The following is a 27,481-nucleotide window of genomic DNA, read 5'->3' as shown; positions in this document are numbered from 1 at the left end:
CTGCCAAGTGCATAAAGTTCCCTCAGCGCTCACAACAAGCAACCTCTGACGAAAGTCCCTCTACTTCTATTCGAGGTGTAAATGATGAATCAGACACCTTATTGATAGCAACAGCTCATGGTCCTCCTGGAATCAGACACCTTATCGATAGCAACAACTCATGGTCCTCCTGGAATCAGACACCTTATCGATAGCAACAACTCATGGTCCTCCTGGAATCAGACACCTTATCGATAGCAACAGCTCATGGTCCTCCTGGAATCAGACACCTTATTGATAGCAACAGCTCATGGTCCTCCTGGAATCAGACACCTTATTGATAACAACAGCTCATGGTCCTCCTGGAATCAGACACCTTATCGATAGCAACAGCTCATGGTCCTCCTGGAATCAGACACCTTATTGATAACAACAGCTCATGGTCCTCCTGGAATCAGAAGTGTTTATGACTCAATGGAGGAACGTAGTCAGAGAAATGCTGATGAATGTCTTGCTGCTCGAGATGTGTATGCAACTGGTTCACCTCTGATGCTCACAGGCAATGTGTATTGGAAGAGATTTCTGAATGTTCTTCACCCAACATACACCCCTCCAACCAGACATGCATTATCTACTCATTTGCTAGATGCAGAGTTCAACAGAGTTCAAGTGAAGGTCAAACAAATCCTAGAGAAAGCAGACTATTGCAATCATCTCTGATGGGTGGTCGAATGTTCGTGGGCAAGGAATAATTTAACTACATCATCTCCACCCCTCAACCAGTATTCTACAAGAGCACAGACACAAGGGACAACATACAAACCGGTATCTACATTACAGATGAGCTGTAGGCAATCATCAATGACCTTGGACCTACCGATCCTCGACTTCGGCGATGTCATCTACAAAATGGCTTCCAACACTCTACTCAGCAAACTGGATGCAGTCTATCACAGTGCCATCCGTTTTGTCACTAAAGCACCTTATACCACCCACCACTGCGACTTGTATGCTCTAGTCGGCTGGCCCTCACTACATATTCGTCGCCAGACCCACTGGCTCCAGGTCATTTACAAGTCCATGCTAGGTAAAGCTCCGCCTTATCTCAGTTCACTGGTCACGATGGCAACACCCATCCGTAGCACGCGCTCCAGCAGGTGTATCTCACTGATCATCCCTAAAGCCAACACCTCATTTGGCCGCCTTTCGTTCCAGTACTCTGCTGCCTATGACTGGAACGAATTGCAAAAATCGCTGAAGTTGGAGACTTTTATCTCCCTCACCAACTTCAAACATCAGCTATCCGAGCAGCTAACCGATCGCTGCAGCTGTACATAGTCTATAGGTAAATAGCTCACCCTTTTTCACCTGCCTCATTCCCATACTGTTTTTATACTGTTTTTATTTATTTACTTTTCTGCTCTTTTGCACACCAATATCACCAATATCTCTACCTGTACATGCCCATCTGATCATTTATCACTCCAGTGTTAATCTGCAAAATTGTATTATTCGCCTACCTCCTCATGCCTTTTGCACACATTGTATATAGATTGCCCATTTTTTTCTACTGTGTTATTGACTAGTTAATTGTTTACTCCATGTGTAACTCTGTGTTGTCTGTTCACACTGCTATGCTTTATCTTGGCCAGGTCGCAGTTGCAAATGAGAACTTGTTCTCAACTAGCCTACCTGGTTAAATAAAGGTGAAATAAAAATAAAAATAAATAAAAGAAGGTAGTTGCACTGATGACCACTGATGGTGGTCCTTCTGTAGCACAGTTGGTAGAGCATGGCGCTTGTAACGCCAGGGTAGTGGGTTCGATTCCCGGGACCACCCATGGATTGGATAAAAGCGTCTGCTAAATGGCATATATATATATATGACAGACAATGCTGCGAACATGAAGGCTGCTTGATCTAAAGTGGAGGAGTCCTACCCTCACATCACACCCATTGGCTGTGTTGCTCATGCATTGAATCTGCTCCTCAAGGACATCATGGCACTGAAAACAATGGATACACTCTACAAGAGAGCCAAGGAAATGGTTAGGTATGAGAATAGGGTAAGTAAGGGTAGGTAATCCTTCTCCCCCCCCCAACAAGATTTAGATGCAAGTGGCTGTTCCACTGGTTGTCATAAGGTGTATGCACCAATTTGTAAGTCGCTCTGGATAAGAGCGTCTGCTAAATGACTTAAATGTAAATGTAAATGAGAAGGCTCATCAAGTTATAGCAGCAATCTACCTCACCAAGCAAAGTGAGAAGAATAAGAGCACCACATTGAAGCTGCCCAGCAACACCCGTTGGGGTGGTGTTGTCATCATGTTTAACAGTCTCCTGGAGGGGAAGGAGTCTCTCCAAGAAATGGCCATATCACAGTCTGCCGATATGGACAGCCCCATCATGAGGATCCTCCTGGATGGTGTATTTTGGGAGAGAGTGGTAAGCAGCCTGAAACTCCTGAAACCTATAGCAGTAGCCATTGCACGGATTGAGGGAGACAATGCCATCCTGTCTGATGTTCAGACTCTGCTTGCAGATGTGAGATAATAAACCCATAGTGCCCTGCCCACTTCACTGTTGCTCCAAGCAAGGAAATTACAGTTCTGAAATGCATCAAAACGCGTGAAGACTTCTGCCTGAAGCCCAAACACACCACAGTGTACATGTTGGATCCCAAGTATGCTGGCAAGAGCATCCTGTCTGGTGCAGAGATCAACAAGGCCTGTCATCACTACCGTGTCTCCCCACCTTTGCCTTGATAAGGGCAAGGTTCTTGGCAGTCTGGTGAAGTACACTTCCAAACAAGGGCTTTGGGATGGAGATGCAATATGGCAGTTGTGCCAACATATCTCATCAGCCACCTGGTGGAAGGGACTTTGTGGATCTGAGGCTCTTTCCCCTGTTGCCTCCATCATCCTCCAAATCCCACCAACATCAGCCGCCTCAGAGCGCAACTGGTCCTTGTTTGGGAACACACACTAAAGCACGCAACAGGCTGACAAATACAAGAGTTGAAACATTGCTGGTCATCTGAGCAAATTTGAGGCTTTTTGAGCCTGACAATGAGCCATCCTCAAGAAGGTTGGAAAGGGACAGTGAAGATGAGGCCTCAGAGTCTGATGTTCAAGAGGTGGACATTGAGGAGGTCCAGGGAGAAGACATGGAAGCCTGAAAGGAAGACAACTTTAGTTTCTAGACTATCATTTTACAGATGTATGTTGAAAATGTTTTTGTGAGATGTGATGGATCTTTGGGGATCATTCCCCTACTGTACTCCTTGTTCACTCATAGCTTCACGGCCAGGCACGACTCCAACACCATCATTACATTTTCAGATGACACAGTGGTCTGATCACCGACAATGTCGAGACACCGGCAACGTCGTGACGTGTTCACCGGACGTGCTACCTGTCCCAGACCTGCTGTTTTCAACTCTCTAGAGACAGCAGGAGTGGTAGAGATACTCTGAATGTGGTGCTACCTGTCCCAGACCTGCTGTTTTCAACTCTCTAGAGACAGCAGGAGGGGTAGAGATACTCTGAATGTGGTGCTACCTGTCCCAGACCTGCTGTTTTCAACTCTCTAGAGACAGCAGGAGCGGTAGAGATACTCTGAATGTGGTGCTACCTGTCCCAGACCTGCTGTTTTCAACTCTCTAGAGACAGCAGGAGTGGTAGAGATACTCTGAATGTGGTGCTACCTGTCCCAGACCTGCTGTTTTCAACTCTCTAGAGACAGCAGGAGTGGTAGAGATACTCTGAATGTGGTGCTACCTGTCCCAGACCTGCTGTTTTCAACTCTCTAGAGACAGCAGGAGTGGTAGAGATACTCTGAATGTGGTGCTACCTGTCCCAGACCTGCTGTTTTCAACTCTCTAGAGACAGCAGGAGGGGTAGAGATACTCTCAATGATCGGCTATGAAAAGCCAACTGACATTTACTCCTGAGGTGCTGACCTGTTGCACCCTCGACAACCACTTTGATTATTATTATCTGACCCTGCAGGTCATCTATGAACATTTGAACATCTTGGCCATGTTCTGTTATAATCTCCACCCGGCACAGCCAGAAGAGGACTGGCCACCCCACATAGCCTGGTTCCTCTCTAGGTTTCTTCCTAGGTTTTGGCCTTTCTAGGGAGTGGCCTTTCTAGCCACTGTGCATCTACACCTGCATTGCTTGCTGTTTGGGGTTTTAGGCTGGGTTTCTGTACAGCACTTTGAGATATCAGCTGATGTAAGGAGGAGGACAGGAGGAGGTCAGAGACCTGGCCGTGTGGTGCCAGGACAACAACCTGAGTTTCCAGTTTGGGGAAGATCATTTTCACCATAAAAATGCCCCGTTGTAATAAAAGCATTAGATGCATATTCACACGGTCACTTTTGAGAAGGGTGTTTTCGAGCAAATGTATTGCATTTTGGAACATAATAGCCTACTGCTGTGTGCGCTTATAGCCTACTGCTGTGTGCGCTTATAGCCTACTGCTGTGTGCGCTTATAGCCTACTGCTGTGTGCGCTTATAGCCTACTGCTGTGTGCGCTTATAGCCTACTGCTGTGTGCGCTTATAGCCTACTGCTGTGTGCGCTTATAGCCTACTGCTGTGTGCGCTTATAGCCTACTGCTGTGTGCGCTTATAGCCTACTGCTGTGTGCGCTTATAGCCTACTGCTGTGTGCGCTTATAGCCTACTGCTGTGTGCGCTTATAGCCTACTGCTGTGTGCGCTTATAGCCTACTGCTGTGTACGCTTATAGCCTACTGCTTTGTGCGCTTATAGCCTACTGCTGTGTGCGCTTATAGCCTACTGCTGTGTGCGCTTATAGCCTACTGCTGTGTGCGCTTATAGCCTACTGCTGTGTGCGCTTATAGCCTACTGCTGTGTGCGCTTATAGCCTACTGCTGTGTGCGCTTATAGCCTACTGCTGTGTGCGCTTATAGCCTACTGCTGTGTGCGCTTATAGCCTACTGCTGTGTGCGCTTATAGCCTACTGCTGTGTGCGCTTATAGCCTACTGCTGTGTGCGCTTATAGCCTACTGCTGTGTGCGCTTATAGCCTACTGCTGTGTGCGCTTATAGCCTACTGCTGTGTGCGTATTGCTGCGATTATAATGTGAAGAAATAGCCTAATAGTTTAATAACATTTTAAGCTAAACGTTCTGATCTGTTGCGTCAAACTCATTGCTCAAAAAAGTTTTGGGGATGCTAGTGGTTGTATTAATTTGGGATCTATCATCTCTCACAGTATGTTTTTTTGGGGGGAGAGGAGGGGCATTACAGCCACACAAAGGGGATGTTGCCAGGAAATTCGAGGCATTATCAAGTTCTTGTCTCATTGTATATACGGTGTAGACTATTACATGGATTTATTGTGATGGTGTAGACTATTACATGGATTTATTGTGATGGTGTAGGTAGACTATATTACATGGATTTATTGTGATGGTGTAGATAGACTATATTACATGGATTTATTGTGATGGTGTAGGTAGACTATATTACATGGATTTATTGTGATGGTGTAGGTAGACTATATTACATGGATTTATTGTGTTGGTGTAGGTAGACTATATTACATGGATTTATTGTGATGGTGTAGGTAGACTATATTACATGGATTTATTGTGATGGTGTAGGTAGACTATATTACATGGATGTATTGTGATGGTGTAGGTAGACTATATTACATGGATTTATTGTGATGGTGTAGGTAGACTATATTACATGGATTTATTGTGATGGTGTAGGTAGACTATATTACATGGATTTATTGTGATGGTGTAGGTAGACTATATTTCATGGATTTATTGTGATGGTGTAGGTAGACTATATTACATGGATTTATTGTGATGGTGTAGGTAGACTATATTACATGGATTTATTGTGATGGTGTAGGTACAGTATATTACATGGATTTATTGTGATGGTGTAGGTAGACTATATTACATGGATTTATTGTGATGGTGTAGGTAGACTATATTACATGGATTTATTGTGATGGTGTAGGTAGACTATATTACATGGATTTATTGTGATGGTGTAGACTTACATGGATTTATTGTGATGGTGTAGACTATTATATGGATTTATTGTGATGGTGTAGACTTACATGGATTTATTGTGATGGTCTAGGCTATATTACATGGATCTATTGTGATGGTGTAGACTTACATGGATTTATTGTGATGGTGTAGGTAGACTATATCACATGGATTTATTGTGATGGTCTAGGCTATATTACATGGATTTATTGTGATTGTGTAAGTAGACTATATTACATGGATTTATTGTGATGGTGTAGGTAGACTATATTACATGGATTTATTGTGATGGTGTAGGTAGACTATATTACATGGATTTATTGTGATGGTGTAGGTAGACTATATTACATGGATTTATTGTGATGGTGTAGGTAGACTATATTACATGGATTTATTGTGATGGTGTAGGTAGACTATATTACATGGATTTATTGTGATGGTGTAGGTAGACTATATTACATGGATTTATTGTGATGGTGTAGGTAGACTATATTACATGGATTTATTGTGATGGTGTAGGTAGACTATATTACATGGATTTATTGTGATGGTGTAGGTAGACTATATTACATGGATTTATTGTGATGGTGTAGGTAGACTATATTACATGGATTTATTGTGATGGTGTAGGTAGACTATATTACATGGATTTATTGTGATGGTGTAGGTAGACTATATTACATGGATTTATTGTGATGGTGTAGGTAGACTATATTACATGGATTTATTGTGATGGTGTCGACTTACATGGATTTATTAGTCTTTTTTTAAATGTTTGGAAGCCAGGAGATGCTAAATGTGTCAATAACGGTCAATTACCGTGAGACCGGCAGTTATTTGCTTGACAATCACCGGCTGAAAAAATGTCCACCCTAGTCGCGCTTCCCTCGTCCCTACACCGAAACCCGTGTTTGTGTTCTCCCGTGTGCTTCTTATCCTTGGACCAGTCTTTAGAGATAGAAGTCTGAGGTTTTGAGTAGCGGTGGAAAAGGAGAAAATAAAACTAGCAACCTGCTGTTGACCTCTTATTTTGTCACTCAACCCAAACTTTAAGAACCTGTATGCATGGTAAGCAGAGCTCCCTTTTTTAACCTTTATTTAACTAGGCATGTCAGTTAGAACAAATTATTATTTTCAATGACAGCCTAGGAACAGTGGGTTAACTGCCTGTTCAGGGGCAGAACGACAGGTTTGTACCTGCAACCTTTCGGTTACTAGTCCGACGCTCTCACCACTGGGCTACCCTGCCGCCCCTTAAACCTTATCCAATCTGTATACAGAGAAAAACTTTCTTTATCCAATCAGTATACAGAGAGAAACTTTTCTTATCCATTCAGAATACAGAGAGAAACCTTCCTTATCCAATCAGTATACAAAAAGAAACTTTCCTTATTCATGTAGTGCTGAGTGTGTATTTATAATCGGCTCAGACGCCAGTATTTTAACAAAGCGTTGTGGTTGCTTACTCTACAATACCACTGAGCTGCTCCACAGTTTCATTAAAATAGTTTCATCAAAAGCCCTGAGGTATGCCTTCCTTCCTCCATATTAATTAGTGCATCATGCGCTACCTTATGGCATACACTACTTCTAGCGACCTAAGCCCCCATTCTCATTTCACTGGAATGTTTTCTCCCCTCCTCTGATATATGCCCACTGCTGAACACTTAGGTACTCAGACATGGCCAAAAGCCGTCCAGATTGGGTTCATGTCCGATGATGACTGACTGGCTGTTGCCATCTACTTTCCCCATAGCATTACAACGTAAACAGTATGCTACATGCAGTCACCGAGTACAGCACACTGAACACCATGTAGAGTGATTGACTGACTGGTTCACACCATGCTGACTGACTGGCTGGTTCACACATTCTGACTGACTGGCTGGTTCACACCATACTGACTACTGACTGACTGATTCATATCATGCTGACTGACTGGCTGGTTCAAACCATGCAGACTGACTGACTGAATGGCTGGCTTACACCAAGCTGACTGGCTGCCTGGTTCACACCATACTGACTACTGACTGACTGATTCATATCATGCTGACTGACTGGCTGGTTCAAACCATGCTGGCTGACTGGCTGGCTGGTTCACGCGATGCAGACTGATGACTGACTGACTGGCTGATTCATAACATGCAGACTGATGATTGACTGGCTGGTTCACACCATGTGGAGTAACTGACCGGCTGGTTCACATCATACTGACTGACTGACTGGTTGGTTCACTCCATGCAGACTGACTGACTGACTGGCTGATTCATAACATGCAGACTGATGATTGACTGGCTGGTTCACACCATGTGGAGTAACTGACCGGCTGGTTCACATCATACTGACTGACTGACTGGTTGGTTCACTCCATGCAGACTGACTGACTGACTGGCTGATTCATAACATGCAGACTGATGATTGACCGGCTGGTTCACATCATACTGACTGACTGGTTGGTTCACTCCATGCTAAATGACTGGCTGACTGTATCAGTCATACAACACTCCACTCTGAACACATTGCACCATGGTATTTACCCAGCAGGACCTGGTGTAAAGGGGAAGTACTCCAGTCCGCTATAAGATCTCCTCATTAGGTAAACCTCCCCAGTCCTCATTCTGGATCTACAAACACACAACCTGCCAATCAGAGAGGTTTCTCAGTGGGCAGCTGAGCAGAGAGAGAAAAAAACTGCCAGGGGAGGTTCTCTTCTGCACTGTTGAACCAATCCAGTAAATATGAAGGCCATGTACCCTGGGTCTGACGCTAAAGGCTATGTACCCTGGCTCTGACGCTAAAGGCTATGTACCCTGGCTCTGACGCTAAAGGCTATGTACCCTGGCTCTGACGCTAAAGGCCATGTACCCTGGGTCTGATGCCAAAGGCCATGTACCCTGGGTCTGATGCTAAAGGCTATGTACCCTGGCTCTGACGCTAAAGGCCATGTACCCTGGGTCTGACGCTAAAGGCCATGTACCCTGGGTCTGATGCTAAAGGCCATGTACCCTGGGTCTGATGCTAAAGGCCATGTACCCTGGGTCTGATGCTAAAGGCTATGTACCCTGGGTCTGATGCTAAAGGCTATGTGCCCTGGGTCTGATGCTAAAGGCCATGTACCCTGGGTCTGATGCTAAAGGCTATGTGCCCTGGGTCTGATGCTAAAGGCCATGTGCCCTGGGTCTGATGCTAAAGGCCATGTACCCTGGGTCTGATGCTAAAGGCTATGTGGTCTGGCTCCTGCAGGGTTAATGGACTGTACCTGGGAAGAGATGGATCTGAAAGTCTACATTCTGTAAATGATAGCATAGAAAACAAGGCAGTAGTGAGAGAGTGAGCGAGAGAGAGAGATGTCTGGGTTATCGTAGATTAGAGAGGTCCCTGTCTTGGGGTCAGTGAGGTATTTTACCTCCTGCAGTAGGTCAGCTTGTTCTATAGCCTTTAGTACATTCTTCTTTGACGTGTCCTGAGCCTCTCCTCCCAGCAAGAACTCATCCAGGATGAAGTAGGCCTTCTCAAAGTTAAATATGATGTCCAGCTCACACACCTAGAGCACACACACACACACACAGTGGTGGAAAAAGTACCCATTTGTCAAAGATACCTTAATAAAAAATGACAGCATGGTGAAGCAATGTAATGTTTCCCACATTTTCAGACAACTAAACAACTATTGATTTAGAACTACGTAAAGTTACCACAAGTCGCAAAGAAAACAGGAGCTGCCTCCACTTTTCCACGCGGGACCGATATGAACATGTGCACTCAGTCTGCAAGTGGCTCTGGATAAGAGCATCCACTAAATAACTCAAATGTCAAATGTATAAATGTGTGTAGAAGAAAAATGTTGACTAACATAACCCTAGATACGCCAATGTTGACAAAACTGTCATTAGCCTTCTACATCTAGCTACATATTGAACTTCCATCCTATCAGGCCAAAGGCACAACAATGTATGAGTTAATGGTTGGATCAGAATCACTGTTATAATCATTAGAGAGTAGGGAATAGAGAGTAGGGAATAGAGAGTAGGGGATAGAGAGTAGGGAATAGAGAGTAGGGAATAGAGAGTAGGGGATAGAGAGTAGGGGATAGAGAGTAGGGAATAGAGAGTAGGGGATAGAGAGTAGAGAGTAGGGGATAGAGAGTAGGGGATAGAGAGTAGGGAATAGAGAGTAGAGAGTAGGGGATATGGAAGAGATTAGGGAGTAGAGAGTAGGGAATAGGGAGTAGAGAGTAGGGAGTAGGGAGTAGGTAATAGAGAGTAGGGAGTAGAGAGTAGGTAATAGAGAGTAGGGAGTAGAGAGTAGGGAGTAGGGAATAGAGAGTAGGGAATAGAGAGTAGGGGATAGAGAGTAGAGAGTAGGGGATAGAGAGTAGGGAATAGAGAGTAGGGAATAGAGAGTAGGGGATAGAGAGTAGAGAGTAGGGGATAGAGAGTAGGGGATAGAGAGTAGGGAATAGAGAGTAGGGGATAGAGAGTAGAGAGTAGGGGATAGAGAGTAGGGGATAGAGAGTAGGGAATAGAGAGTAGAGAGTAGGGGATATGGAAGAGATTAGGGAGTAGAGAGTAGGGAATAGGGAGTAGAGAGTAGGGAGTAGGGAGTAGGGAGTAGAGAGTAGGTAATAGAGAGTAGGGAGTAGAGAGTAGGGAGTAGAGAGTAGGGAGTAGGGAATAGAGAGTAGGTAAAAGAGAGTAGGTAATAGAGAGTAGGGAGTAGGTAATAGAGAGTAGGGAGTAGAGAGTAGGGAGTAGGGAATAGAGAGTAGGGAGTAGAGAGTAGGGAGTAGGGAGTAGATAATAGAGAGTAGGTAATAGAGAGTAGGGAGTAGAGAGTAGAGAGTAGGGAATAGAGAGTAGGGAATAGAGAGTAGGGAATAGAGAGTAGGGAATAGAGAGTAGGGAATAGAGAGTAGGGAGTAGAGAGTAGGGAATAGAGAGTAGGTAATAGAGAGTAGGTAATAGGGAATAGAGTAGGGAGTAGAGAATAGAGAGTAGAGAATAGAGAGTAGAGAGTAGAGAGTAGAGAATAGAGAGTAGAGAGTAGAGAATAGAGAGTAGGGAATAGAGAGTAGGGAATAGAGAGTAGGTAATAGAGAGTAGGTAGTAGAGAGTAGGTAATAGAGAGTAGGGAGTAGAGAGTAGGGAAGAGAGAGTAGGGAATAGAGAGTAGAGAGTAGGGAGTAGGGAATAGAGAATAGAGTAGGGAATAGAGTAGGGAGTAGGGAATAGAGAGTAGGGAGTAGGGAATAGAGAGTAGGGAATAGAGAGTAGGGAGTAGAGAGTAGAGAGTAGAGAATAGAGAGTAGAGAGTAGGGAATAGAGAGTAGGTAATAGAGAGTAGGTAGTAGAGAGTAGGGAATAGAGAGTAGAGAGTAGGGAGTAGGGAATAGAGAGTAGAGAGTAGGGAGTAGGGAATAGAGAGTAGGGGATAGAGAATAGAGTAGGGAATAGAGAGTAGGGAATAGAGAGTAGGGAATAGAGAGTAGGGAATAGAGAGTAGGGAATAGAGAGTAGGGAGTAGAGAGTAGGGAATAGAGAGTAGGGAGTAGGGAGTAGAGAGTAGGTAATAGAGAGTAGATAATAGAGAGTAGGTAATAGAGAGTAGGGAGTCGAGAGTAGAGAGTAGGGGATAGAGAGTAGGGAATAGAGAGTAGGGAATAGAGAGTAGGGAATAGAGAGTAGGGAATAGAGAGTAGATAATAGAGAGTAGGGAATAGAGAGTAGGTAATAGAGAATAGAGTAGGGAATAGAGAGTAGGGAGTAGGGAGTAGAGAATAGAGAGTAGAGAGTAGAGAGTAGAGAATAGAGAGTAGAGAATAGAGAGTAGAGAGTAGGGAATAGAGAGTAGGTAATAGAGAGTAGGTAGTAGAGAGTAGGTAATAGAGAGTAGGGAATAGAGAGTAGAGAGTAGGGAGTAGGGAATAGAGAATAGAGTAGGGAATAGAGAGTAGGGAGTAGGGAATAGAGAGTAGGGAATAGAGAGTAGGGAGTAGAGAGTAGGGAATAGAGAGTAGAGAGTAGGGAATAGAGAGTAGAGAATAGAGAGTAGAGAGTAGGGAATAGAGAGTAGGTAATAGAGAGTAGGTAGTAGAGAGTAGGGAAGAGAGAGTAGGGAATAGAGAGTAGAGAGTAGGGAGTAGGGAATAGAGAGTAGAGAGTAGGGAGTAGGGAATAGAGAGTAGGGGATAGAGAATAGAGAGTAGGGAATAGAGAGTAGGGAGTAGAGAGTAGGGAGTAGAGAGTAGGGAATAGAGAGTAGGGAATAGAGAGTAGATAGAGAGTAGGTAATAGAGAGTAGGTAATAGAGAGTAGGGAATAGAGAGTAGGGAGTAGGGAGTAGAAAGTAGGGAATAGGGAATAGGGAGTAGGAAATAGGGAGTAGGAAATAGGGAGTAGGAAATAAGGAGTAGGAAATAGGGAGTAGAGAATAAAGAGTAGAGAATAAAGAGTAGAGAATAGATGGATACGTACACTGCCAAAGTACTTATCCAGTAGTTCCACATATCTGTGGATGATCTCTAGTGTGATCAGCTCGTTGTCCTGGTTCTCTATGGCACAGCAGAAATACAGGCTGGCATACCTGAAACCCCCCACACACACACCTGTTAATAACACTCACAGCTTGGTGTCCTGGTCCTCGATGGCACAGCAGAAACAGAATAACAACATGGGAGCATGAGGAACAGGACAGAGCTGAGTCTGTCGAGATGGAGGAGGTGAGAGAGGGATGGAGTTGGTATGGCACTGTTGGCAAAGCTCTCTGTCACTCTCTCCTCTCCTCCCACTTTCCTCTGCCTCTTCCTTCCTCTCTCCTCCTCTGCTCTGCCACTCCCCTCACCTCCCTCTCTACTCCCCTGTCCTCCTCCCCTCTCCCCTCTGCCTCTCCTCTACCTCTCCACTCCCCTGTTCTCCTCTCCCATCTCCTCCACCTTCTCTCTCCTCCCCTCCTCTCTCTCCTTTGCCTCTCCCTTCCTCCTCTGCCTCACTTTTCATCTGCCTCTCCTCATCTGCCTCTCCCCTCTCCTCATCTGCCTCTCCCCTCTCCTCATCTGCCTCTCCCCTCTCCTCATCTGCCTCTCCTCATCTGCCTCTCCCCTCTCCTCATCTGCCTCTCCCCTCTCCTCATCTGCCTCTCCCCTCATCTGCCTCTCCCTCATCTGCCTCTCCCCTCATCTGCCTCTCCTCATCTGCCTCTCCTCATCTGCCTCTCCTCATCTGCCTCTCCTCATCTGCCTCTCCTCATCTGCCTCTCCTCATCTGCCTCTCCTCATCTGCCTCTCCCTCTCCTCATCTGCCTCTCCCTCTCCTCATCTGCCTCTCCCCTCTCCTCATCTGCCTCTCCCCTCTCCTCATCTGCCTCTCCCCTCTCCTCATCTGCCTCTCCCCTCTCCTCATCTGCCTCTCCCCTCTCCTCATCTGCCTCTCCCCTCTCCTCATCTGCCTCTCCCCTCTCCTCATCTGCCTCTCCCCTCTCCTCATCTGCCTCTCCCCTCTCCTCATCTGCCTCTCCCCTCTCCTCATCTGCCTCTCCCCTCTCCTCATCTGCCTCTCCTCATCTGCCTCTCCCCTCTCCACTCCTGTTCTCCTCTCCTCTCCTCCCCCTTCCCTCTGCTCTCCCCTCCTCTCCTCCCTCTGCCTCTCCTTTCATCTGACTCTCCTTTCATCGGACTCCTCTCCTCTCCCTTCATCTGCCCTCTCCCCTCCTCTCATCTGCCTCTCCCTCCTCCTCATCTGCCTCTCCCCTCTCCTCATCTGCCTCTCCCCTCCCTCATCTGCCTCTCCCCTCTCCTCATCTGCCTCTCCCCTCTCCTCATCTGCCTCTCCCCTCTCCTCATCTGCCTCTCCCCTCTCCTCATCTGCCTCTCCCTCTCCTCATCTGCCTCTCCCCTCTCCTCATCTGCCTCTCCCCCTCTCCCCCTCTCCACTCCTGTTCTCCTCTCCTCTCCCCTCTGAAGCCACTCCTGTTCTCCTCTCCTCTCCCCTCCGAAGCCACTCCTGTTCTCCTCTCCTCTCCCCTCCGAAGCCACTCCTGCGTTGTTTTGAATGTGTGTAGAATAATCAAAACTATGAAATAACACATATGGAATCATAACCAAAAAAGTTAATTAAATCAAAATATATTTTAGTTTTGAGATTCTTCAAATACCCTCATTTTTCCTTGATGACAGCTTTGCACACTCTTAACCAGCTTCACCTGGAATGTTTTTCCAACAGTCTTGAAGGAGTTCCCACATATGCTGAGCACTTGTTGGATGCTTTTCCTTCACTCTGTGGTCCGACTCATCCCAAATCATCTCAATTTGGTTGAGGTCGGGTGATTGTTGAGGCCAGGTCATCTGATGCAGCACTCCATCACGCTCCTTCCTGGTAAAATAGCCCTTAGACAGCCTGGAGGTGTGTTGGGTCATTGTCCTGTTGAAAAACAAATGATAGTCCTACGAAGCCCAAACCAGATGGGATGGTGTATCGCTGCAGAATGCTGTGGTAACAAGCATGGCTAAGGCCAAACCAGATGGGATGGTGTATCACTACAGAATGCTGTGGTAGCCATGCTGGTTAAGGCCAAGCCCGATGGGATGGTGTATCACTACAGAATGCTGTGGTAACCATGCTGGTTAAGGCCAAACCAGATGGGATGGTGTATCACTGCAGAATGCTGTGGTAGCCATGCTGGTTAAGGCCAAACCAGATGGGATGGCGTATCACTGCAGAATGCTGTGGTAGCCATGCTGGTTAAGGCCAAACCAGATGGGATGGTGTGTCTCTGCAGAATGCTGTGGTAGCCATGCTGGTTAAGGCCAAACCAGATGGGATGGCGTATCGCTGCAGAATGCTGTGGTAGCCATGCTGGTTAAGGCCAAACCCGATGGGATGGTGTATCACTACAGAATGCTGTGGTAGCCATGCTGGTTAAGGTCAAACCAGATGGGATGGTGTATCACTACAGAATGCTGTGGTAGCCATGCTGGTTAAGGCCAAACCAGATGGGATGGCGTATCGCTGCAGAATGCTGTGGTAGCCATGCTGGTTAAGGCCAAACCAGATGGGATGGTGTGTCTCTGCAGAATGCTGTGGTAGCCATGCTGGTTAAGGCCAAACCAGATGGGATGGCGTATCACTGCAGAATGCTGTGGTAGCCATGCTGGTTAAGGCCAAACCAGATGGGATGGTGTGTCTCTGCAGAATGCTGTGGTAGCCATGCTGGTTAAGGCCAAACCAGATGGGATGGCGTATCGCTGCAGAATGCTGTGGTAGCCATGCTGGTTAAGGCCAAACCCGATGGGATGGTGTATCACTACAGAATGCTGTGGTAGCCATGCTGGTTAAGGTCAAACCAGATGGGATGGTGTATCACTACAGAATGCTGTGGCAGCCATGCTGGTTAAGCCCAAACCAGATGGGATGGTGTATCACTACAGAATGCTGTGGTAGCCATGCTGGTTAAGGCCAAGCCCGATGGGATGGTGTATCACTACAGAATGCTGTGGTAACCATGCTGGTTAAGGCCAAACCAGATGGGATGGTGTATCACTGCAGAATGCTGTGGTAGCCATGCTGGTTAAGGCCAAACTAGATGGGATGGTGTATCACTACAGAATGCTGTGGTAGCCATGCTGGTTAAGGCCAAACTAGATGGGATGGTGTATCACTACAGAATGCTGTGGTAGCCATGCTGGTTAAGGCCAAACTAGATGGGATGGTGTATCACTACAGAATGCTGTGGCAGCCATGCTGGTTAAGCCCAAACCAGATGGCATGGCGTATCGCTGCAGAATGCTGTGGTAGCCATGCTGGTTAAGGCCAAACCAGATGGGATGGAGTATCACTACAGAATGCTGTGGTAGCCATGCTGGTTAAGGCCAAACTAGATGGGATGGCGTATCGCTGCATAATGCTGTGGTAGCCATGCTGGTTAAGTGTGTCTTGAATTCTAAATAAATCACAGGTAGTGTCACCAGCAAAGCACCCCTACATCATAACACCTCCTCCTCCATGCTTCACGGTGAGAAATACAAGTGCAGAGATCATCCGTTCACCCAAACCGCATCTCACAAGGACACGGCGGTTGAAACCCAAAAAAATAACCAGAGGACAAATTTCCACCGATCTAATTAATGTCCATTGCTCATGTTTCTTCATGCAGGTGAGTCTCTTCTTCTTATTGGTGTCCTTTAGTAGTAGTTTCTTTGCAGCAATTCGACCATGAAGGCCTGATTCACTCAGTCTCCTCAGAACAGTTGATGTTGAGATGTATGTTACTTGAACTCTGTGAAGCATTTATTTGGGCTGCAATTTCTGATGCTGTTAACTCTAATGAACTTATCCTCTGCAGCAGAGGTCACTCTGGGTCTTCCTTTCCTGTGGCAGTCCTCATGAGAGCTAGTTTCATCATAGCGCTTGACGGTTTTTGCGACTGCACTTGAAGAAACTTTCAAAGTTCTTGAAACTTTCCGTATTGACTGACCCTCATGTCTTAAAGTAATGATGGACTGTCATTTCTCTTTGCTTATTTGAGCTGTTCTTGCCATAATATGGACTTAGTCTTTTACCAAATAGGGCTATCTTCTGTATACCCCCCCCCCCCCCCCCCCCTTACCTTATCACAACACAACTGATTGGCTCAAATGCATTAAGAAGGAAAGAAATTACACAAATGAACTTTTAGAAGGCACACCTGTTCATTTAAATGCATTCCAGGTGACCACCTTATGAATCTGGTTGAGACACTGCCAAGAGTGTGCAAAGCTGTCATCAAGACCTATTTGAAGAATCGCAAATATTACATATATTTTGATTTGTTTAACACTTTTTTGGTTAAATTCCTACATGTGTTACTACTTGTGTTATGTCATAGTTGATGTCTTCACTATTATTCTACAATTGAGAAAATAGTACAAATAAAGAAAAGCCCTTGAATGAGTCGTAAAACTTTTGACCGGTAGTGTACATTTGCAAAAATTAATTACAACCTGTTTTCACTTTAGTCATTATGGTGTATTGTGTATAGATTGATGAGAAAAAAATGTTTTATTTAATCTATTTTTAGAACAACACTGTAACCTAACAAAATGTTGAAAAAGTCTGAATACTTTCCAGATGCACCGTATGCCTACCAGCAGCCTACCAGCAGCATACCACCCTGCATTCCACTGCTGACTTGCCTCTGAAGCTAAGCAGGGTCGGACCTGGTCGGTCCCAGATGCTGCAGGAAGTGGAGGGCCAGTAAGAGGCACTCTTTCCTCTGGTCTAAATGTTTTTATTCCAATACCTCTGGGTAGTGATTGGGGATATAGCCCTGTGTAAGGTTCCGTCTTTTGGATGGGACTTTAATGTAGTATTTTAAACTGGTATTTTACATAATGTTGCCGGAGGGGATAGCTGCCATTTTACGGGCTCCAAACCAACTGTGCTATTCTATTTGTTTTCTCGCATCGTTTGTAACTTATTTTGTACATACAGTGGGGCAAAAAAGTATTTAGTCAGCCACCAATTGTGCAAGTTCTCCCACTTAAAAATATGAGAGGCCTGTAATTTTCATCATAGGTACACTTCAACTATGACAGACAAAATTAGAAAAAAAAAATCCAGAAAATCACATTGTAGGAATTTTTATGAATTTATTTGCAAATTATGGTGGAAAATAAGTATTTGGTCAATAACAAAAGTTTCTCAATACTTTGTTATATACCCTTTGTTGGCAATGACAGAGGTCAAACATTTTCTGTAAGTCTTCACAAGGTTTTCACACACTGTTGCTGGTATTTTGGCCCATTCCTCCATGTAGATCTCCTCTAGAGCAGTGATGTTTTGGGGCTGTTGCTGGGAAACACAGACTTTCAACTCCCTCCAAAGATGTTCTATGGGGTTGAGATCTGGAGTGGCTAGGCCACTCCAGGACCTTGAAATGCTTCTTACGAAGCCACTCCTTTGTTGCCCGGACGGTGTGTTTGTGATCATTGGCATGCTGAAAGACCCAGCCACGTTTCATCTTCAATGCCCTTGCTGATGGAAGGAGGTTTTCACTCAAAATCTCACGATACATGGCCCCATTCATTCTTTCCTTTACACGGATTAGTCATCCTGGTCCCTTTGCAGAAAAACAGCCCCAAAGCATGTTTCCACCACCATGCTTCACAGTAGGTATGGTGTTCTTTGGATGCAACTCAGCATTCTTTGTCCTCCAAACACAACGAGTTGAGTTTTTACCAAAAAGTTATATTTTGGTTTCATCTGACCATATGGCATTCTCCCAATCTTCTTCTGGGTCATCCAGATGCTCTCTAGCAAACTTCAGACGGGCCTGGACATGTACTGGCTTAAGCAGGAGGACACGTCTGGCACTGCAGGATTTGAGTCCCTGGCGGCGTAGTGTGTTACTGATGGTAGGCTTTGTTACTTTGGTCCCAACTCTCTCCAGGTCCCCCGTGTGGTTCTGGGATTTTTGCTCACCGTTCTTGTGATCATTGTGACCCCACCGGGTGAGATCTTGCGTGGAGCCCCAGATCGAGGGAGATTATCAGTGGTCTTGTATGTCTTCCATTTCCTAATAATTGCTCCCACAGTTGATTTCTTCAAACCAAGCTGCTTACCTATTGCAGATTCAGTCTTCCCAGCCTAGTGCAGGTCTACAATTTTGTTTCTGGTGTCCTTGGACAGCTCTTTGGTCTTGGCCATAGTGGAGTTTGGAGTGTGACTGTTTGAGGTTGTGGACAGGTGTCTTTTATACTGATAACAAGTTCAAACAGGTGCCATTAATACAGGTAACAAGTGCAGGACAGAGGAGCCTCTTAAAGAAGAAGTTACAGGTCTGTGAGAGCCAGAAATCTTGCTTGTTTGTTGGTGACCAAATACCTATTTTCCACCATAATTTGCAAATAAATTCATTAAAAATCCTACAATGTGATTTTCTGGATTTTTTTTTCTCATTTTGTCTGTCATAGTTGAAGTGTACCTATGATGAAAATTACAGGCCTCTCTCATCTTTTTAAATGGGGAACTTGCACAATTGGTGGCTGCCTAAATACTTTTTTGCCCCACTGTAGTGTTGCTGCTACCGTCTCTTTTGAGCGAAAATACCTTCTGGATATCAGAACAGCGATTACTCACCTCAAACTGGCCGAAGATTTTTTTTGTTAATGCGAAGGATATACTGTTTCCCCAAGACCAGGCCCAAATCCCCGTCATCCGCATGAAGAAAAGACAGAAATAAAGAGTCGGGGTGCCTTTTGAGAATTCGTCAGCGAGTTTGAAAACCACCTTTACTACCATCCGTTCTATTGGCCAACGTGCAATCACTGGAAAATAAACTGGATGATCTATGATTGAGACTATCCTACCAACAGGACATTAAAAACTGTAATGTATTATGTTTCACCAAGTCATGACTGAACGAAGACACAGAGAATATATAGCTGGCTAGGTTTTCCATGCATTGAGCAGCTACGTCTGGTAAGACAAGGGGTGGAGGTGTGTGTCTATTTGTAAATAACAGCTGGTGTGCAATGTCTAATATTAAAGAAGTCTCGGGGTATTACTCACCTGACGTAGAGTACCTCATGATAAGCATTAGACCACACTATCTACCAAGAGAGTTTATCTATATTATTCGTAGCCGTCTATTTACCACCACAAGCCGATGCTGGTACTAAGACCGCACTCAGCAAGCTGTGTAAGGCCATAAGCAAACAAGAAAATGCTCATCCAGAAGCGGCGCTCCTAGTGGCCGGGGACTTTAATGCAGGCAAACTTAAATCGTTAACTTAAGTGTCAATACAGAACTAAGATTGAATCCTACAACACCGGCTCTGACGCTCTGTTGAATGTGGCAGGGCTTGAAAACTATTACAGACTACAAAGGGAAACCCAGCAGTGACCTGCCCAGTGACGTGAGTCTACCAGATGAGCTAAATGCCTTTTATGCTCGTTTCCAGGGAAGCAACACTGAAGCATGCATGAGAGCACCAGCTGTTCCGGTCGACTGTGTTATCACACTCCGTAGCCGATGTGATCAAGACCTTTAAACAGGTCAACATTCACAAGTACGCGGGGACAGCCAGATTACCAGGACGTGCAATCAGAGCATGCGCGGACCAACTGGCAAATGTCTTCACTGACATGTCCAACCTCTCCCTGACCGAGTCTGTAATACCGACATGTTTCAATCAAACCACCATAGTCCCTGGGCCCAAGAAAGCGAAGGTAACCTACCTAAATGACTTTGAAAGGCTGGTCATGGCTCACATCAACACGATCATCCCAGAAACCCTAGACCCACTCCATTTCGTATACTGCCCAAACAGATCCACAGATGATGCAATCTCAATAGCACTCCACAATTCCCTTTCCCACCTGGACAAATGGAACACCTATGTGAGAATGCTTTTCACTGACTACAGCTTAGCGTTCAACACCATAGTGCCCACAAAGCTCATCACTAAGCTCAGGACCCTGGGACAACACCTCCCTCTGCAACTGGATCCTGGACTTCCTGACAGGCTGCCACCAGGTGGTAAGGGTAGGCAACAACACATCTGCCACGCTGATCCTCAACACGGTGGCCCCTCAGGGGTGTGTGCTTAGTCTCCTCCTGTACTCCCTGTTCACCCACGACTGCGTGTCCAAGCACGACTCCAACACCATCATTAAATTTGCTGACAACACAACAGTGGTAGTCCTGATCACCGACAACGATGAAACAGCCTATAGGGAGGAGGTCAGAGAACTGGCACTGTGGGGCCAGGACAACAACCTCTCCCTCAACGTGAGCAAGACAAAGGAGCTGATCGTGGTGGCGCTAAAGAGGGTAGTGTGTACGGCCCAGTACATCACTGGGACCAAGCTTCCTGACATCAAGGACCTATATACTAGGCTGTGTCAGAGGAAGGCCCAAAAAATTGTCAAAGACTCCAGTCACCCAGGTCACAGACGGTTCTGTCTGCTACCACACGGCAAGTGGTACCGGAGTGCCAAGTCAAGGTCCAAAAGGCTTCTTAAAAGCTTCTATCCCCAAGCCATAAGACCGCTGAACAATTAAATAAATGGCCACCCGGACTATTTACATTGACCCCCCCTCCCTTTATTTTTACACTGCTGCCTGCTACTCTCTGTTTATTATCTATGCATAGTCACTTTACCACTACCTACATGTACAAATTACCTTGACTAACCTGTACCCCCACACACTGACTCGGTAACGGTACCCTCTGTATACAGCCTCGTTATTGTTATTTCAGTGTTACTTTTTATAATTTTTTTAATAATGTTTAGTAAATATTTTAATCTCCATTTTAACTCATCTTACTCCCTCTTATCAATGTTTCAGTAGACCTGCTCCCTCTTATCAATGTTTCAGTAGACCTGCTCCCTCTTATCAATGTTTCAGTAGACCTGCTCCCTCTTATCAATGTTTCAGTAGACCTGCTCCCTCTTATCAATGTTTCAGTAGACCTGCTCCCTCATATCAATGTTTCAGTAGACCTGCTCCCTCTTATCAATGTTTCAGTAGGTCTATCCCCTCTTATCAATGTTTCAGTAGGTCTATCCCCTCTTATCAATGTTTCAGTAGACCTGCTCCCTCTTATCAATGTTTCAGTAGACCTGCACCCTCATATCAATGTTTCAGTAGACCTGCTCCCTCTTATCAATGTTTCAGTAGGTCTATCCCCTCTTATCAATGTTTCAGTAGACCTGCTCCCTCTTATCAATGTTTCAGTAGACCTGCTCCCTCTTATTAATGTTTCAGTAAGTCTATCCCCTCTTATCAATGTTTCAGTAGACCTGCTCCCTCTTATCAATGTTTCAGTAGACCTGCTCCCTCTTATCAATGTTTCAGTAGACCTGCTCCCTCTTATCAATGTTTCAGTAGACCTGCTCCCTCTTATCAATGTTTCAGTAGACCTGCTCCCTCTTATCAATGTTTCAGTAGACCTGCTCCCTCTTATCAATGTTTCAGTAGACCTGCTCCCTCTTATCAATGTTTCAGTAGACCTGCTCCCTCTTATCAATGTTTCAGTAGACCTGCTCCCTCTTATCAATGTTTCAGTAGACCTGCTCCCTCTTATTAATGTTTCAGTAGACCTGCTCCTCTTATCAATGTTTCAGTAGGTCTATCCCCTCTTATCAATGTTTCAGTAGACCTGCTCCCTCTTATCAATGTTTCAGTAGACCTGCTCCCTCTTATCAATGTTTCAGTAGACCTGCTCCCTCTTATCAATGTTTCAGTAGGTCTATCCCCTCTTATCAATGTTTCAGTAGACCTGCTCCCTCTTATCAATGTTTCAGTAGACCTGCTCCCTCTTATCAATGTTTCAGTAGACCTGCTCCCTCTTATCAATGTTTCAGTAGACCTGCTCCCTCTTATCAATGTTTCAGTAGACCTGCTCCCTCTTATCAATGTTTCAGTAGACCTGCTCCCTCTTATCAATGTTTCAGTAGGTCTATCCCCTCTTATCAATGTTTCAGTAGGTCTATCCCCTCTTATTAATGTTTCAGTAGACCTGCTCCCTCTTATTAATGTTTCAGTAGACCTGCTCCCTCTTATCAATGTTTCAGTAGACCTGCTCCCTCTTATCAATGTTTCAGTAGGTCTATCCCCTCTTATCAATGTTTCAGTAGACCTGCTCCTCTTATCAATGTTTCAGTAGACCTGCTCCCTCTTATCAATGTTTCAGTAGACCTGCTCCCTCTTATCAATGTTTCAGTAGACCTGCTCCCTCTTATTAATGTTTCAGTAGAACTACTCCCTCTTATCAATGTTTCAGTAGACCTGCTCCTCTTATTAATGTTTCAGTAGAACTACTCCCTCTTATCAATGTTTCAGTAGACCTGCTCCCTCTTATTAATGTTTCAGTAGAACTACTCCCTCTTATCAATGTTTCAGTAGAACTACTCCCTCTTATCAATGTTTCAGTAGAACTACTCCCTCTTATCAATGTTCCAGTAGAACTACTCCCTCTTATCAATGTTTCAGTAGAACTACTCCTCTTATCAATGTTTCAGTAGAACTACTCCCTCTTATCAATGTTTCAGTAGAACTACTCCCTCTTATCAATGTTTCAGTAGAACTACTCCCTCTTATCAATGTTTCAGTAGAACTACTCCCTCTTATCAATGTTTCAGTAGAACTACTCCCTCTTATCAATGTTTCAGTAGAACTACTCCCTCTTATCAATGTTTCAGTAGAACTACTCCCTCTTATCAATGTTTCAGTAGAACTACTCCCTCTTATCAATGTTTCAGTAGAACTACTCCCTCTTATCAATGTTTCAGTAGAACTACTCCCTCTTATCAATGTTTCAGTAGAACTACTCCCTCTTATCAATGTTTCAGTAGAACTACTCCCTCTTATCAATGTTTCAGTAGAACTACTCCCTCTTATCAATGTTTCAGTAGAACTACTCCCTCTTATCAATGTTTCAGTAGAACTACTCCCTCTTATCAATGTTTCAGTAGACCTGCTCCCTCTTATCAATGTTTCAGTAGACCTGCTCCCTCTTATCAATGTTTCAGTAGACCTGCTCCCTCTTATCAATGTTTCAGTAGACCTGCTCCCTCTTATCAATGTTTCAGTAGACCTGCTCCCTCTTATCAATGTTTCAGTAGACCTGCTCCCTCTTATCAATGTTTCAGTAGACCTGCTCCCTCTTATTAATGTTTCAGTAGAACTGCTCCTCTTATCAATGTTCCAGTAGAACTATCCCTCTTATCAATGTTCCAGTAGACCTGCTCCCCTCTTATCAATGTTTCAGTAGAACTGCTCCCTCTTATCAATGTTTCAGTAGAACTATCCCCTCTTATCAATGTTTCAGTAGACCTCCCTCTTATTAATGTTTCAGTAGAACTACTCCCCTCTTATCAATGTTTCAGTAGAACTACTCCCTCTTATCAATGTTTCAGTAGAACTACTCCCTCTTATCAATGTTCCAGTAGAACTACTCCCTCTTATCAATGTTTCAGTAGAACTACTCCCTCTTATCAATGTTTCAGTAGAACTACTCCCTCTTATCAATGTTTCAGTAGAACTACTCCCTCTTATCAATGTTTCAGTAGAACTACTCCCTCTTATCAATGTTTCAGTAGAACTACTCCCTCTTATCAATGTTTCAGTAGAACTACTCCCTCTTATCAATGTTTCAGTAGAACTACTCCCTCTTATCAATGTTTCAGTAGAACTACTCCTCTTATCAATGTTTCAGTAGAACTACTCCCTCTTATCAATGTTTCAGTAGAACTACTCCCTCTTATCAATGTTTCAGTAGAACTACTCCCTCTTATCAATGTTTCAGTAGAACTACTCCCTCTTATCAATGTTTCAGTAGACCTGCTCCCTCTTATTAATGTTTCAGTAGACCTGCTCCCTCTTATCAATGTTTCAGTAGAACTACTCCCTCTTATCAATGTTTCAGTAGACCTGCTCCCTCTTATCAATGTTTCAGTAGACCTGCTCCCTCTTATCAATGTTTCAGTAGACCTGCTCCCTCTTATTAATGTTTCAGTAGAACTGCTCCCTCTTATCAATGTTCCAGTAGGTCTATCCCCTCTTATCAATGTTTCAGTAGGTCTATCCCCTCTTATCAATGTTCCAGTAGGTCTATCCCCTCTTATCAATGTTTCAGTAGGTCTATCCCCTCTTATCAATGTTTCAGTAGACCTGCTCCCTCTTATCAATGTTCCAGTAGGTCTATCCCCTCTTATCAATGTTTCAGTAGACCTGCTCCCTCTTATTAATGTTTCAGTAGAACTACTCCCTCTTATCAATGTTTCAGTAGACCTGCTCCCTCTTATTAATGTTTCAGTAGAACTACTCCCTCTTATCAATGTTTCAGTAGACCTGCTCCCTCTTATTAATGTTTCAGTAGAACTACTCCTCTTATCAATGTTTCAGTAGAACTACTCCCTCTTATCAATGTTTCAGTAGAACTACTCCCTCTTATCAATGTTCCAGTAGAACTACTCCCTCTTATCAATGTTTCAGTAGAACTACTCCCTCTTATCAATGTTTCAGTAGAACTACTCCCTCTTATCAATGTTTCAGTAGAACTACTCCCTCTTATCAATGTTTCAGTAGAACTACTCCCCTTATCAATGTTTCAGTAGAACTACTCCCTCTTATCAATGTTTCAGTAGAACTACTCCCTCTTATCAATGTTTCAGTAGAACTACTCCCTCTTATCAATGTTTCAGTAGAACTACTCCCTCTTATCAATGTTTCAGTAGAACTACTCCCTCTTATCAATGTTTCAGTAGAACTACTCCCTCTTATCAATGTTTCAGTAGAACTACTCCCTCTTATCAATGTTTCAGTAGAACTACTCCTCTTATCAATGTTTCAGTAGAACTACTCCCTCTTATCAATGTTTCAGTAGACCTGCTCCCTCTTATTAATGTTTCAGTAGACCTGCTCCCTCTTATCAATGTTTCAGTAGAACTGCTCCCTCTTATCAATGTTTCAGTAGACCTGCTCCCTCTTATCAATGTTTCAGTAGACCTGCTCCCTCTTATCAATGTTTCAGTAGACCTGCTCCCTCTTATTAATGTTTCAGTAGAACTACTCCCTCTTATCAATGTTCCAGTAGGTCTATCCCCTCTTATCAATGTTTCAGTAGACCTGCTCCCTCTTATCAATGTTCCAGTAGGTCTATCCCCTCTTATCAATGTTTCAGTAGACCTGCTCCCTCTTATTAATGTTTCAGTAGAACTACTCCCTCTTATCAATGTTCCAGTAGGTCTATCCCCTCTTATCAATGTTCCAGTAGACCTATCCCTCTTATTAATGTTTCAGTAGAACTACTCCCTCTTATCAATGTTTCAGTAGAACTACTCCCTCTTATCAATGTTTCAGTAGAACTACTCCCTCTTATCAATGTTCAGTAGAACTACTCCCTCTTATCAATGTTTCAGAACTACTCCCTCTTATCAATGTTTCAGTAGAACTACTCCCTCTTATCAATGTTTCAGTAGAACTACTCCCTCTTATCAATGTTTCAGTAGAACTACTCCCTCTTATCAATGTTTCAGTAGAACTACTCCCTCTTATCAATGTTTCAGTAGAACTACTCCCTCTTATCAATGTTTCAGTAGAACTACTCCCTCTTATCAATGTTTCAGTAGAACTACTCCCTCTTATCAATGTTTCAGTAGAACTACTCCCTCTTATCAATGTTTCAGTAGAACTACTCCCTCTTATCAATGTTTCAGTAGAACTACTCCCTCTTATCAATGTTTCAGTAGAACTACTCCCTCTTATCAATGTTTCAGTAGAACTACTCCCTCTTATCAATGTTTCAGTAGAACTACTCCCTCTTATCAATGTTTCAGTAGAACTACTCCCTCTTATCAATGTTTCAGTAGAACTGCTCCCTCTTATCAATGTTTCAGTAGACCTGCTCCCTCTTATTAATGTTTCAGTAGACCTGCTCCCTCTTATCAATGTTTCAGTAGAACTACTCCCTCTTATCAATGTTTCAGTAGACCTGCTCCCTCTTATCAATGTTTCAGTAGACCTGCTCCCTCTTATCAATGTTTCAGTAGACCTGCTCCCTCTTATCAATGTTTCAGTAGACCTGCTCCCTCTTATTAATGTTTCAGTAGACCTGCTCCCTCTTATTAATGTTTCAGGAGACCTGCTCCCTCTTATTAATGTTTCAGGAGACCTGCTCCCTCTTATTAATGTTTCAGGAGACCTGCTCCCTCTTATCAATGTTTCAGTAGACCTGCTCCCTCTTATCAATGTTTCAGTAGACCTGCTCCCTCTTATTAATGTTTCAGTAGAACTACTCCCTCTTATCAATGTTCCAGTAGGTCTATCCCCTCTTATCAATGTTTCAGTAGACCTGCTCCCTCTTATCAATGTTCCAGTAGGTCTATCCCCTCTTATTAATGTTTCAGTAGACCTGCTCCCTCTTATCAATGTTTCAGTAGAACTACTCCCTCTTATCAATGTTCCAGTAGGTCTATCCCCTCTTATTAATGTTTCAGTAGACCTGCTCCCTCTTATCAATGTTTCAGTAGACCTGCTCCCTCTTATCAATGTTTCAGTAGACCTGCTCCCTCTTATCAATGTTTCAGTAGACCTGCTCCCTCTTATCAATGTTTCAGTAGACCTGCTCCCCTTATCAATGTTTCAGTAGACCTGCTCCCTCTTATCAATGTTTCAGTAGACCTGCTCCCTCTTATCAATGTTTCAGTAGACCTGCTCCCTCTTATCAATGTTTCAGTAGACCTGCTCCCTCTTATCAATGTTTCAGTAGACCTGCTCCCTCTTATCAATGTTTCAGTAGACCTGCTCCCTCTTATCAATGTTTCAGTAGAACTGCTCCCTCTTATCAATGTTTCAGTAGAACTGCTCCCTCTTATCAATGTTTCAGTAGACCTGCTCCCTCTTATCAATGTTTCAGTAGACCTGCTCCCTCTTATCAATGTTTCAGTAGACCTGCTCCCTCTTATCAATGTTTCAGTAG

The 27,481-nt window shown here is 44.2% G+C and overlaps 1 protein-coding gene across 2 annotated transcripts in view; it reads right to left on the bottom strand.

Annotated features, from left to right (window-relative positions):
- Positions 1 to 27,481, bottom strand: part of LOC118379531 (AP-1 complex subunit sigma-2-like) — a 48,967-nt gene that overhangs the window by 7,260 nt on the left and 14,226 nt on the right. Inside the window, exons 3-5 of one of the 2 annotated variants that reach the window (XM_052468980.1) lie at positions 12,495 to 12,603; positions 9,428 to 9,565; positions 8,559 to 8,645 (exon numbers count right to left, since the gene is read on the bottom strand). In XM_052468980.1, the coding sequence (XP_052324940.1) occupies positions 8,598 to 8,645; positions 9,428 to 9,565; positions 12,495 to 12,603 (295 nt within the window). In that variant the 3' untranslated portion in view covers positions 8,559 to 8,597. The remainder of the gene's footprint in view (positions 1 to 8,558; positions 8,646 to 9,427; positions 9,566 to 12,494; positions 12,604 to 27,481) is intronic. The other variant, XM_052468988.1, reaches the window with a different exon arrangement.

This window comes from Oncorhynchus keta, chromosome 1, assembly GCF_023373465.1.
Source record: "Oncorhynchus keta strain PuntledgeMale-10-30-2019 chromosome 1, Oket_V2, whole genome shotgun sequence".
NCBI classification, from domain to species: Eukaryota; Metazoa; Chordata; class Actinopteri; order Salmoniformes; family Salmonidae; genus Oncorhynchus; species Oncorhynchus keta.
Note: the sequence above shows the minus strand (reverse complement) of the source record. Positions and strands in the feature narration are given on the sequence as shown.